Below are 14,630 nucleotides of genomic sequence, written 5' to 3' on the forward strand. Positions count from 1 at the left end.
GGAAATAAAAGCTAATTTATAGATTAGAATTTTTCATTACAAGCAGCAAAAACCTTCTCTGGCTAAGTAAAGCAAAAGAGGATTGATTGATTGACTAATTGATTGGAACCAGTGTAGTTTGTTCACAGGGTTAAAGGAAGAATTGAACATTTTGACCTCAGAAAAAACAGGAATGGGAACAGCATTAAGGATCTAGGTAGTGGGACATAGTAGACAGACTGTTCAGGGTGCAGCTGTCATAATACTTCTGGTTTCACCAAATTCCCTTTTTGAAGGCTCAGCTCAAGATCTAACTTTCTAGGAAAGACTTATGGTGTCAACTTGGGTAGCAAGGCACCTTGGTTGACAGTTCGGAAGTCCCATCAAGACTGGTGGAAGGAAAAACTAAGTGAGAGAGAGGATGGGTGATAAGACAACAGTAACACAGAGGTTAGAAGGTTGATGCTAGTATTGGTGGAACGTCATTAGTAGAAGTTCATGCCACAGATGCTAAGGAAAAAAGATATTTTAGCTCGCTGTTTGATTTTTTACTTGCTGGTATTCCCTCATTAAAAGTAGAAACACTGTTTTTCAGGCCCACAGAAGGAGAGGGTGAAGTCTCAGAATTGTCCAAATTTTGGGCCTATGCTTAAATTCTTTTCAGTCTTATCTCTGAAGTTCAGAGAATTCTTTTTAATAATTCAGACTTTTGGACAAAAATGGAATAGTTTAGTCATTGGTTATAAATGTCATTAAGTTTGTTTTTATTTTTTAAGGAACTTAAGCAGAGCCGAAGTCAGGAAATTGATTATCATCAACATGAAATGTCAGTATTACAGAACGCACATCAACAGAAGCTGACGGAAGTCACGCGCCGGCACCGAGAAGAGTTGCGTGACTATGAAGAGCGGATCGAAGAACTGGAAAACCTGTTAAAACAAGGTTATTTGTTTCTTTCATTTAACTTGGCGGTGTCATAATTAAATGACAAACCTAGAACTATAAAATCAGGACAGAATTCTAAAGAACGAGTAAGTGATAAGTTGTGCTCATCTGCCAGAGATTTGCAGTATTGTCCTGATTCTGCACAAATAGAAAGGTCCTTTAGCCTTAGCAGTAAAAAGTGATAACACAGAGATTTTTTTGCATTGTTTGGTACATTTTCACTTTTTCAAACTCAGATACATAGACATCTTAGTATTTGATTCAAATAATACCTCTCCTCAACTATTTTTAAGTGCTTTGCTTATTATAGTTATTTAACCATTTTTAGACATATTTTTTTTTTCTCTTTTTTCCAAAGCTGGAAACGGGGAGGCAGTTAGACATAATTTTATAGAGCATGTTTAGGAGGTACAGAGATTTCCCTTATCCCCCGCACTAATGTACGTTCTCCCAGCCATCGATATCCCTCATCAGAGTGGTACGTTGTTTTTGACCAAGGATGAAACTGCGCCGACCCAGCGTGATCACCTGAAGTCCACAGTTCACTGTAGGGTTTGTTCTTGGTGTTGTACATTCCGGGTATTTGGACAAATGTGTAATGATACATATCCATCATTATAATGTCATACAGAGTCTTTTCATGGCCCTGAAAGTCCTCTGTGCTCTGTCTGCCCATCCTCCTCTTTCTCCCCTGCAGCTGATCTTTCTATTGCTGCTATAGTTTTGCTAAGTCCAGGATTGTCATTATAGTTGGAATCTTATATATCACCTTTTCAGACTGGCTTCTTTCACTTAGTAATATGCTTTTAAATTCCTCCATGTCTTTCATGGATTGATAACTCATTTCTTTTTAGCACTGAGAAATATTCTGTTGTCTGGATGTATTGCAGTTTATTTCTCCAGTCACGTCTTGAAGGACATCTTGGTTGCTTCCGAGTTTTGACAGTTATGCATAAAGCTGCTATAAATATCCTTGTTGGGGCCCTGGCTGGTTGGCTCAGTGGTGGAGCGTCGGCCTGACGTGCGGGGGACCCGGGTTCGATTCCCGGCCAGGGCACATAGGAGAAGTGCCCATTTGCTTCTCCACCCCCCCTCCTTCCTCTCTGTCTCTCTTCCCCTCCCGCAGCCAGGGCTCCATTGGAGCGGGGATGGCCTGGGCACTGGGGATGGCTCCTTGGCCTCTGACCCAGGCGCTAGAGTGGCTCTGGTCGCGGCGGAGCAACGCCCCGGAGGGGCAGAGCATCGCCCCCTGGTGGGCAGAGCTTCGCCCCTGGTGGGCGTGCCGGGTGGATCCTGGTCGGGCGCATGCGGGAGTCTGTCTGACTGTCTCTCCCCGTTTCCAGCTTCAGAGAAATACAAAGGGGAGAAGAAAAAAAAATATCCTTGTTGGGGTTTTTGTATGGACACAAGTTTTCAGCTCCTTTGGGTAAATACCAAGGAGTGTGATTGCTGGATCATATCATATGATAAGAATATGTTTAGTTTTGTAAGAAATCACTTAACTGTCCTCCAAAGTGGCTGTACTATTTTGCATTCCCATAGCAATGAGTGAGGGCTCCTGTTGCTCCACATCCTCACTAGCATTTGTTGGTGTTAGTGTTATGAATTTTGACGACTCTAACAGAAGTGTAGTGTTAAATCATTGTTTTAACTTTTAAAGCCTTCCAAATTCTGAAGTCTAGAAAATCTTAGTTGTATATAGTAAGATATTTAACTCTTGATACTTTTGGTGTCCTTGATTATTTTTTTATTTTATTTTTTAGTGAGGGAGAGACAGACTTACAGACAGGAAGGAGCAGAGATTAGAAGCATCAGCTCATAGTTGTGGCACTTTAGTTGTTCATTGATTGCTTCTCATACGTGCTTTGACCTGGGCAGGAGGGCTCTAGCTGAGCCAGTGACCACTTGCTCAAGCCAGCGACCTCAGGGTTTCGAACCTGGGTCCTCAGCATCCCAGGTCGATGCTCTGTCCACTGTGCCCCCACCAGTCAAGCTTCTTGTATTTAATATTATGTTTATGTTCTAGGTGGTTCAGGAATTGCAGTAACTGATCACTCTAAAATCGATGAGATGCAAAGAACTATTCAAGATCTACAAAATGAAAAAGTAGAGTCTATAAAAAAAGTGGAAGAGCTTGAGGATAAAATAAAAGACATAAGTAAAAAATTATCTTCTTCAGAAAATGACAGAGACGTTTTGAGGAAGGAACAAGAACGACTAAATGTGGAAAACAGACAAATAATTAAAGAATGTGAACGGTTGGAAGTGGAATGTAGTGAATTGCAGCTTTGTGCTGTGAAGCACAATGAGAGTGTGAAGGAAACGGAGGGACTCCTTCCACAGGGCGCATCACTGGAAGAAGTGCGCAGACTACAGCAAGCACTGTCTGGTATAAAATGTTTGGAACTTACTCCTGATTGGTGTTTCACTGCATACTAGTTGTTTTTAGAGACAACTAGGACTTTGTATTGTACACTGAATACTTTGTGAAAATGGAGTATTCATGGAAATGACTGGAATTTAGAATTGTTTGGTTTAGATTTAGTGCCATAATATATTGAAAAGAGGAATTTTCTACTAAACAGGTTTAAGCATTGGCTAGGTGTCTTTTAACCTCCCTTCCTCATCTTTTAAGTATTTACATGAAACTCAATGATTTAGGAGGCCATGTAGATTTCTGAGAAATGTTTGTGGCGTTTGGTGGGAGGTAAAATGGATCTATTTCTGCTCATCTATCATAGAACCAAATATTTCCTATAATTCATTAGGGCCCAGACCCTCTAGTTAGGTAATATAGCCTCCCTTCTTCAAAATTTTGTATTCCTTTCAAAATGATCTTCTGAATCTCACAAACAAACCTGAGGATGTTAAGGGCCATAGGTTTTCCACCATTGTCCGTTTAGTTACCATACCAGTATTCTGTGTTACAAAAAGTATTAAATGAAATAGGCGAAGCAGCAGTATTCTTCATCTGTGCCAGGAAAACATAGTGGGAGCTCTTCGGCTGAAAAGATGTGTCTTATGTTGCAATGTGTCCTCTTCTCACAGTATATACTCTCACAGTGTGAGCTCATTCATTCTTGCTCTTGAGGTTACTAGCTCTTCTGTGCTTGTAAGCCTCCTCACCCCACCCCCCCATCTGTATTCCTAGTTATGAATTCCTGACCTGGATGGCCAACTCTCGATAAATTCTAATGCAAGTTAGGTTCAAAATAAAGTTTCCATGTCCTCCTCTCTCTCTTCTTTTCCTTGCCTTGGTAATTGGCAGCATTTACCAGTCTCCCAGAACAAGTTCTGTAGGTTCTGTTTCCTAACCTTCACTCTGGTCCGGTGATATTTTCAGTATTGTATCCGAGCGGAGCTCCAGGCTTTCTCTGGGGTCCGTTAGTCCTGGGAGCTGCCATGCAGGCACAGGGAAGGCTCTGCAGTAGGGTTCTGGACTTCTTTCTCATTTCACTTCAGAGTGGCTGTGCTCTTTTCAAAATGGATAAATTGATTGATTGATTGATTGTTTTTTTAATCTCCACAAAATCTTTAAAAATTTTTTCAATTACAGTTGACATTCTATCTCTGTAACATTCTTTTTTGTTTTTAATAGTTCTATTTGTTTAACATAAAAAACATTTACTAAATTCTCAGATTTACTTTTAAAGGAAAAACTCATTTATCTTTAAATTTAATTAAACCAAATCAATTTCCTAAATTTATTTATTTTAATGTGTTGGGTGATCCATATGAGTTGATTTGCTTTAATGACACATCTACTGTCCTAGGCCTTCCCTTTTTTCCATTTCCACTGTCACTGATTAACTTCAGCCAATCATACTTCTTTTTTTTTTTTTGTCCTAGTTAACTCTCCTAGTCTCTGAATGAAGCAGGATAGCACAGTGATTTAGAACACAAATGAGTTGGAATCCAGCTCTGTCACTAACTAGCTGAACTTGGACAAGTTAAATAACATCTTGTGTTTTGTTTTTTTCATCTATATGGTTGTGATAATATCTTCTTCCCAGTTGTAGGAAGTAATAACGATTCATGAGTTACAAGCTACAAATTGGAATAGTGTCTAGTCCACAGTAAGCGTTATAAAAGTGTTAACTATTATTCTTTGATCTCCATGATCCTTCAAACAGTTTTTTCCCTTTCTGTAGCCAGAAAGATTTTTCAGAAATTCACAGCAGGTTACTTTCCTGACTTTAGTACTTTGTGGCTCCCTGTGAACTTCAGGATAAAACCTAAACTTCTTGATCAGACATTTAATGTCTTAATGATCTGTTCCTTGTCTACCTCTTCCGTTTCAAATCTTCCTATTCTCCTAACAGTCTAAGCTTTAGCCTTTTGAACTTTTTGTATAGCTCCTTAAGCCAGCAGTGTTATTTCTTAACTGTGTTGCCTTCGCGTTTGCTGCTTTTTCAGTGGAGTTTCTCTTTTCGCTCACTCTTCTTGGCATATTGAGATTCAGCACAGTTGTCTTCACTTGGAGGCAACTGGTGCACCTGCTTTCCTGGCCTCACTTGCCCTTGTCCACTCCCCACCAGTCTGGATTAGGAGTTTGCCTTCTTTGCTCTAACAGCACCTTGTGATCCCTATATCACTCTGTAGTGTAATCGGGTGCTTACTTGTCTTTCTCTGAATTGTAAGCTCCTTGAGAGCAAGCAAGGAGCTTGCTTTTTCCATTTTGTCTAATTTTTCCATTTCATTGTCTAGCAGCTTACCTCATAGTAAATGTTTAGTACTTCCCGTATGAACATTGAATAAATTACTTCAGCTGAACTCATGGTATTCTGTCTGTGTGTTCTTTCTAGATCTCCTTCTATTTATAGATTTATCCGGACTACCAGATTGAATGGTCTTTTTATTAGTAGTCATGTCTAAAGCACTTTAAGGAATTGATAGATTATTGGATTGTTGTTATATAAACATAGTTTTGTGTGCTTTAAGTTTTTCCCCTGATCTTAGTCCTTATATTATTTCCTGCTACACAGACTAATCAATTTACTTTGAAACACTTGTTACTGTTTTATCACAGCAATAACTTATGACTCACACTCAGTATACAATTATCATTCTTTCTTATAAGGGATGAGCAAAAATAGGTTCATAGTTGTAATACAAATAAATAATACATACAATAATTAACAAATGATGATACAAGAATAAACTTACATACTCACAACTGTAAACCTACTTTTGTTTCATAGAATTGGATTTTATGTATTTCATAAGAATTGGATCTGAACAGTTTATAACTGGTATTTATATTATGATTTCTTTACAATAGTCAAAATAACAAAAATGCATTTTACATAAGATTCTGAGGTCTTGCTAATTATACTTATAAATATGCTTTATTTTAATTGGATTTCATTTATGAGTTTAATTTTAGGAGGTTTATTAAGTTATTTTTAAAGAATTTTAATGTTAGATCCATTGTTGTTTTTACAGATGCTGGAAATGAAATAACGAGACTGAGTAATTTAAACCAGGTAAACTCATTTTAAGAGAGAAAGCTTTTGACATTGGTTTGCCAAGAAAAAGTATCTTGATCATTATATTTGCTTCTTTTTATTTTTTAAATAAATTAATGTGAATTTATCCTGAGAACTTTGTCAAGGTAATTTTATGTTTTCTGATTAATAACAAACTTTTTGCATCATAAATTGACAATTTGAAAGGTTACATAATTGACAAATGCAAGTGTATCTCTTTGCAGGTTAATTTGACAAGTGTTCTGTTTGCAGAGAAAGTGGAAGCAGACCCTTTACCCAACTGAAGGATGTGTTTTTATTCCCTTGATGATATTTAGGGAATTGTTTCTACAGGGTATTTTGTAAATGTATTTTTGTATTTTGTCAAATATAATAAAGGAATTCTTTGGATAAATGTCTATACAAAGAGTGACTGGTTTTAGGTGGTCCAGTGTTCCATGCTTACATTTTTTTTTTTTAAGTGAGATACAGGAAGGGACAGAGAAGCGTCAACTTGTAGTTGTAGCACTTCAGCTGTTCATCGTTTGCTTTCTCATATGTATTGATACCTTGACGGGGGGGGGCTACAGCAAAGCGAGTGACCCCTTGCTCAAGCCAGCAACTTTGGGCTCAAGCCAGTGACCTTGGGCTTCATGCCAGTGACCTTTGGGCTCAAGTCAGTGACTATAGGTTCATGTCTATGATCCCACGCTGAAGCCAGCGACCCTGCGCTTAAGCTGGTGAGCCTGCGCTCAAGCCAAATGAGCTCATGTTCAAACTGGTGACCTCGGGGTTTTGAACCTGGGTCGTTAGCATTCCAGGTTGATGCTCTATCCACTCCACCATCACTGGTCAGGCTGCTTATAATTTTTATACATTATTAAAGAAATGCTAAGTGGAAATGCACAATTGTATTGCTTGCCTGTTTTCTTGTAAACTTGAAATTTGCTGTTACCTGAAAACACACTATTTTAACATGTTTATAGGATAATCTCACTGAAGACAACCTGAAACTTAAAATGCGTGTCCAAGATTTAGAAAAAGAGAATTCATTATTGATTCAAGAAAAGGTGAGTGCAATAAAAACGGGGGCAGAATTAAAATGGTGTGTGTATTATATGTCGATCACAGCTGTGGACCAGTTTATGTCACAATGAGTGTTTAGTTCTCGAGAGTCCTGAGCATGAAGTTGATCTCATTGATGCTTGTCAGGCCAGGGTGAAGTAGTTGGGCAAGGTTCAGCGTGTGAGAGGCTGGCCAGAGTTTATGTTCAGAGATAAGCCAGTAGGCGTATAGATCTGAGCAGAAAAGATAGGTGAAGGTTCTGTCTGGGTTTCCGCTGAAGCCCCGACCGCAGCAGCACACACAGGTGGGTCTGGAGTCTGGAGGGGCATACTGTAGTAACTGCACATGCTGCTGTCCTGCCCCCGAGTGTCAGTGTGCTGGGCAGGAAGTATGTAGTGGTGAGGGGGAGAGGGACATTCTCAATGGTAGGAATAGGGTCTCTGGGATGTATTGGTAGCCAGGATAGAGTAAGACTGTAATGCAAAGTTGGGTGTGAGGAAAGATATTTTTATGTTTGTACCACTTGGGGAGGTAATTCCTTGGCTAAGGCAGGTATTTAAATAGTATAGGCAAGTGTCTCCACTCAATTCAAAATCTTAATTTAAAAAAAGTAACATATTTACTGATGTACATATTCAATAATACATGCTGAAAATATTCAGGCAGTACAGATGGTATATCCTTCATATTTCTATTGGTTGGTCTTTTCCCAGGGGTGTAATCCTTCCAGGTTATATCTATGCATGTTATCTATTATATGTTATATAATGTATACATGACTGTAAAAAACATAAGGATTAGTGTAGTATGCATACTGTGTGTGTATGTATTACATACATAATAGGAAAGAATAACACACACCTTAACATAGTTTTTATATTTTTTCCTATTAGCGTAGAGGCAGTGTTCCTCAAAGGGGTGCTGCTGGTATTCAGCCTGGAAAATCCTTAGCTGTAAGCCCTGGCTGGTTGGCTCAGTGGTAGAGTGTCGGCCTGGCGTGCGGAAGTCCCGGGTTCAATTCCCGGCCAGGGCACACAGGAGAGGCACCCATCTGCTTCTCCACACCCCCCCCCTTCCTTCCTCTCTGTCTCTCTTCCCCTCCTGCAGCCGAGGCTCCATTGGAGCAAAAGATGGCCCGGGCGCTGGGGATGGCTCCCTGGCCTCTGCCCCAGGTGCTAGAATGGCTCTGGTCACAACAGAGCAATGCCCCAGATGGGCAGAGCATCGCCCCCTGGGGGGCGTGCTGGGTGGATCCTGGTCGGGCGCATGCGGGAGTCTGTCTGACTGCCTCCCCGTTTCCAGCTTCAGAAAAATACAAAAAAAAAAAAAAAATCCTTAGCTGTATACACTGCTCTGTGAATTGTAGGATCCTGGCCCCCACTCTTTATACCCACTAAGTGCCAGTTCTGTCTCCCAGTCACTTCTTATTACTGTATTTTATATATTTCCTCTGTTCTTTTCTGCTTCCATTATATTCCGCTCTTTTCAGTTATTTCTTTCTGTAACTAGCTTAGGAGTATTTTGCAGTTTTAGATCTCTGCACATATCTGATAAGGCCTGTAACTTTCTCATGATATTTTTGGATTTTGGAGCTATTCCTGATAGCAGTTTTTCTTTCTTTTGATGTTAAATAATGCAGTCTTTTGTAATTCTTCCTTGAATTGTGTCTGCTCCCTATTTAAAAATGCTGAAAGTATCTGTAAGTTTGTATTTAAGATCCACCTGAAAAAATTTTTGTTCTCCTAATTATACAGATAACTCTAGAAAGGCATGAGAGAATGCTATTTCCCTCTTTCAGTTATAGTTCAGAACAAACTTGAATTGGAAGAAGAATGAAAATTGTAAGACATGTTCTAGTACAGTTTTCATTGGTCTCTTTTGTAAGGTATATATTTGACTACAGAAATTTGAAATTCTTTAAAGTAGAATCCATAGAAATTTGATTTTTAAAATCTAGTAATGAAAGAAGGCTTTACGGCATAATCAGAGGTTAAAGTAATGTTGAAGCGTGGGGAACTATTCCTGCCCCTGGGGTTCTGGAGGAGCATTAATTACCAAGAGGAGAGGTGCCACTGCTGTCATGCGGGCCCAGCGCCCGGACAGTATGTCCACGTGGGGCCGGCACAAGCTTTCTCGCCACCCGGCAGATGTGGCGCTGGAAGCTGAAGTCTTTCCTGTGCTGTTGTGCTGGGCTGACCCCGACTTGAACTCGGACAAGCATGAAACAGGTGCCTGTTTAATTGACAAGAGATCCCCCTGTTTGGGCCTGGGCTGCATTACCCGAGACAGGAGAAGCTGGGCATTAACAGACTCGCAGAGGAAGGAGTGTCGGAAGAAATGGAATTTTACAGTATCACCTCACTAATAAAACTTGTAAAGGACAGAAACAGAGAACAAGACAGCAAAACATCACCGGTGTGGTGACGCACGTGTTCCGTGTACTTCCATGTCAGGAGGAGGAGTGTGGTGACACACGTGTACCGTGTGCTTCTGTATCAGGAGGAGGAGCATGGTGACACACGTGTACCGTGTGCTTCTGTATCAGGAGGAGGAGTGTGGTGACACACGTGTACCGTGTACTTCCATGTCAGGAGGAGGAGCATGGTGACACACGTGTACCGTGTACTTCCGTATCAGGAGGAGGAGCATGGTGACACACGTGTACCGTGTGCTTCTGTATCAGGAGGAGGAGCATGGTGACACACGTGTACCGTGTACTTCTGTATCAGGAGGAGGAGCATGGTGACACACGTGTACCGTGTACTTCTGTATCAGGAGGAGGAGTGTGGTGACACATGTGTACCGTGTACTTCTGTATCAGGAGGAGGAGTGTGGTGACATACATGTACCGTGTGCTTCTGTATCAGGAGGAAGAGCATGGTGACACACGTGTACCGTGTACTTCTGTATCAGGAGGAGGAGCATGGTGACACACGTGTACCGTGTGCTTCTGTATCAGGAGGAGGAGCGTGGTGACACACGTGTACCGTGTGCTTCTGTATCAGGAGGAGGAGCGTGGTGACACACGTGTACCGTGTGCTTCTGTATCAGGAGGAGGAGCGTGGTGACACACGTGTACCGTGTGCTTCTGTATCAGGAGGAGGAGTGTGGTGACACACGTGTACCGTGTGCTTCTGTGTCAGGAGGAGTGTGGTGACACGTGTACCGTGTGCTTCTGTGTCAGGAGGAGGAGCGTGGTGACACACGTGTACCGTGTACTTCTGTGTCAGGAGGAGGAGCGTGGTGACACACGTGTACCGTGTACTTCTGTGTCAGGAGGAGGAGCATGGTGACACACGTGTACCGTGTGCTTCTGTGTCAGGAGGAGCATGGTGACACACATGTACCGTGTGCTTCTGTGTCAGGAGGAGGAGTTCACACAGATGGGGCCCTCCGTGGCTGATGGCCAGAAGTTGGCGCAGCTGGTCAGCTTTGGCTCTTCCTATAACTGTGGGAGTGAAGACCAGGCCATGTTCCTCTGTGGTCTCCGATGGGCTGCACAGTGTCCCGTACAGCACAACCAGTAAGCCCAGTGAGGGGCCAAGACTTTGTAAGAACAGGTTTAAAGGATGTCAGGAGCAGTGTTGACTACTGAAGGAAGAAACACTTTACTTTTCCCAAGATGCAACGAACCGCCATGTCAAGGAAGCTGGGTCATGAGAAGAAACCCGCTTTTGACAATTTCTGTAGAGATGGGGTGTGGATCCTTTTTTGCCTCCCAGGTGTGTGCTGAGAGACGTGGAAGGAGGTGTGCTGGCCAGGCGGGCGTTCCTACGGGGCCTTCGCTCTAGTTCCCACAGGCCACACGGGCCTGAGGCAGGATGCTTCTGACCAACCCCTTTAGTCATCGAAGATCATTTAAAGGACAGACTTCTCTCGGTGTTACATAAGTCTCTAATGGAGCCTGGGCCTCACAAGCAGGAAGTGGCCGCAGTGCTGGCGTCCAGGCTCTGCGTGTCTGCTGCTCACCCACAGCTCACCCCGCCCTGGTCCTGAGGTAGAGGCGTGGCCAGGTGTGATTGGTTGGTGGTCCTCACAGCCCTGGGCAGCTTTAGGCAGAGGTGGCCTCTGTGTTCACTGCTTTCCCCCAAGGCTGGGCCTCGTTCAGGTCCATGCTCCCTGGCCGACCTGGCCCGACCTGGCTGGGAACGGTCAGCCTTCTCCGTTTCTGTCTCCCAGGGGCAAGGCCTTTGCACCTCTTATTTCCCAGTGTGGTCAGACCTCCCGATGTTTTAACTTTTACAGATGACTGAAAGTGGTGCTGCATTTTGGGTCATCTGTTAAATCATTTAAAGGGAGGTGGAAGTTTGTCTTGTTCATGCCACCCGCGGGTTCGTGGGGGAGCTGGTGCCTTTGTCTTACCCGGATAGAGGTCAGGTTTCTGGAGCCGGAACTCAGGGTCACCTGGAAAACCAGATGTCTGTAGCGATCACAAATACCTCTCTCTTTGCCAGCTCTTTCATTTTCTTTGTATACCTATGAATTTCTGGGATATCTCTGGGGTGTTCTAGACTTCACACATAGGCTCTGCCCACCTGACATGACATTGAAGCTACTAGGAATTCTTTAACACCCACTAGTCACGTGCCTGGAGAACAGACCTTTCTGAGACAGTCGTGGGGACTGTTAGAGTGTGCAGAACCTGGCGTGAGCGAGCAGCTCTCTGCTTCCTGACCTGGGGCTTTGCAGGGAAGCTCTGCCCACTGCTACTGGGCTGCTGACGTGTCTCACAGAGGCTCTGACTCGTCCAGTCTCAAATGTTTCCAGAGTCATCTCACCTGTGTTCTCTTCTCTGCCAATAATCTGATTAGTCAAGTTCTTCTCTTTTTGTAAGGTCTATTGTATGTTTGGCTTCAACCATTTATATATATTTATAGCAACCTTTCTACAGGGCACTTTTTTATTTGTTTGTTTTCTGTGACAGAGAGAGGGACAGATAGAGACAGACAGACAGGAAGGGAGAGAGATGAGAAGCATCAGTTCTTCGTTGTTGCACCTTAGTTGTTCATTGATTACTTTCTCATATGTGCCTTAACTGGGGGCTATAGCAGAGGCAGTGACTCCTTGCTCAAGTCAGCAACCTCAGGCTTTAAGCCAGTGACCTTTGGGCTCAAGCCAGTGATCTTGGGGTTTTGAGCCTGGGTCCTCTGTGTCCCAGTCTGACGCTCTATCCACTGCGCCACTTTCTGGTCAGGCTACAGGGCATGTTTAACCACTGGCTGACCCATGCTCCTCAAGCAGCCTTGGGAGGAGGGTGACCTTTGCTGGCCTGTGCAGCATTACTGGTGGCTAATTGTCATTTAACTTGTGACTTTGACTTTATAGATAGGCTTTTATTTTTTAATTTAAAGATATTAAGACTTAATTTACTGAAATTTATTCTAAGGGGATATTTATACTTCAATACTTTTTTAGGTACCTGTATTTTATCACCTTACAGTTTAATGCCTAGGTTTCCCTGAAAACAGCAAATAAAATTGTGTATTTGTGAATGAAATATAAGTAAATACATAAATACCAATAGAAGAGAATATGAATGAACTAAAAAAAGCACATACAGATATGTCTTTACAAATGTGAAGATTGAGAAAGGAGAACTTAGTATGAGCTCAGGTTAGAAGGTAAAGAAGAAGGAGGGTACTTTCTTGAGTAATAAAAGGTTTCTTGTGACAGATGCCAGTTATATGGAAAACTCCCTACAGGTTTGTCTGTGGCTGTTGGTGCTGGATGCTGGGAAGGGAGGTGAAGAGAGCCAGAGGACATGGCTGTTCTGAAAAGTGTATGTGGTGGTAGGGGACGGAACAGAAGGGAGGTGAAGAGAGCCAGAGGACACGGGCTGTTCTGAAAAGTGCATGTGAAGTCTACGGCCATACCACCCTGAACGCGCCCGATCTCGTCTGAAAAGTGCATGTGGTGGTGGGGACGCAGAAGGGAGGTGAAGAGAGCCAGAGGACATGGGCTGTTCTGAAAAGTGTATGTGGTGGTGGGGACGGAACAGAAGGGAGGTGAAGAGAGCCAGAGGACATGGGCTGTTCTGAAAATTGTATGTGGTGGTAGGGGATGGAACAGAACAGGAAGAGCAGTTGGGGGACTGGGAGCCTCCAAATGGGAAGGCTTTCTTTTCCTATGAAGCAGTTGGACTTAGACCATGGGTTTATAGTCATTGAATCTTGTCTAGGGTTATAGAAGCGTTTTGCATATAAATGAAGGCTGTGGTTTGCTGAATTATATATATATATATATATATATATATATATATATATGTCATTGCTGAAGTGTTAGTAATATTTCTGACACAGCAATTTAAAATAGATTTCCAAGTTTTGTTCATATTTTTAATCATTTATTGTGTGTCTCTTCTTCCAATTGATAGTATATATTGTTTTTTTACCCATTTTTTCCTTTAAGGAAGAACTTCAAATATCATTTTTAAAATTAAACAGTGACTATGAAGAAATTAAAAGTACAACTGTAAGAGACATGGATTTGGATTCAGAATTGCATGATTTAAGACTTAATTTGGAGGCAAAGGAACAAGAACTCAATCAGAGTATTACAGAAAAGGAACAACTCGTAGCTGAGTTAGAAGAATTGGATAAGCAGAACCAAGAAGCTACAGAGGTAATAAATACTGTACTAAAGCCAGTGTGGCAGCACATTCCACTCAGTAGACTGAACCCTAGATTCACAAGCAAAGGTGGTTGGTGTGATTTGATTTTGTGTTTTAATTAATATTTTAGTTCATTGATGCTCTCCAGTGATTTTCAACCTTTGTTTCTCACGCACTCGTAAACTAATTACTAAAGAAAAAGGGGCCCTGACCTCTTCTTCTTTAGTAACTAATTTATTTGTTTCATGAGATGAAAATGGTTGTATTTAGTAAGGGGCACTGACCTTAGTAATTAGGGCAGGGGTCCCCAAACTTTTTTCACAGGGGGCCAGTTCACTGTGCCTCAGACCGTTGGAGGGCCGGACTATAAAAAAAACTATGAACAAATCCCTATGCACACTGCACATATCTTATTTTAAAGTAAAAAGACAAAACTGAAATAAATACAATATTTAAAATAAAGAACAAGTAAATTTAAATCAACAAACTGACCAGTATTTCAATGGGAACTATGCTCCTCTCACTGACCACAAATGAAAGAGGTGCCCCTTCCAGAAGTGCGG

The 14,630-nt window shown here is 42.0% G+C and overlaps 1 protein-coding gene and 1 pseudogene across 1 annotated transcript in view; both read left to right on the top strand.

The window, feature by feature from the left end:
• The window catches only part of TRIP11 (thyroid hormone receptor interactor 11), an 82,699-nt gene that overhangs the window by 26,830 nt on the left and 41,239 nt on the right, over nucleotides 1–14,630 (top strand). The window contains exons 6-10 of the mRNA XM_066277441.1: nucleotides 756–921; nucleotides 2,951–3,313; nucleotides 6,370–6,410; nucleotides 7,379–7,462; nucleotides 13,866–14,078. Coding sequence (XP_066133538.1) covers nucleotides 756–921; nucleotides 2,951–3,313; nucleotides 6,370–6,410; nucleotides 7,379–7,462; nucleotides 13,866–14,078 — 867 coding nt within the window. The remainder of the gene's footprint in view (nucleotides 1–755; nucleotides 922–2,950; nucleotides 3,314–6,369; nucleotides 6,411–7,378; nucleotides 7,463–13,865; nucleotides 14,079–14,630) is intronic.
• On the top strand, nucleotides 9,605–11,045 carry LOC136333824 (BTB/POZ domain-containing protein KCTD5-like; annotated as a pseudogene).

This window comes from Saccopteryx bilineata, chromosome 4 (assembly GCF_036850765.1).
Source record: "Saccopteryx bilineata isolate mSacBil1 chromosome 4, mSacBil1_pri_phased_curated, whole genome shotgun sequence".
Lineage (NCBI taxonomy): Eukaryota > Metazoa > Chordata > Mammalia > Chiroptera > Emballonuridae > Saccopteryx > Saccopteryx bilineata.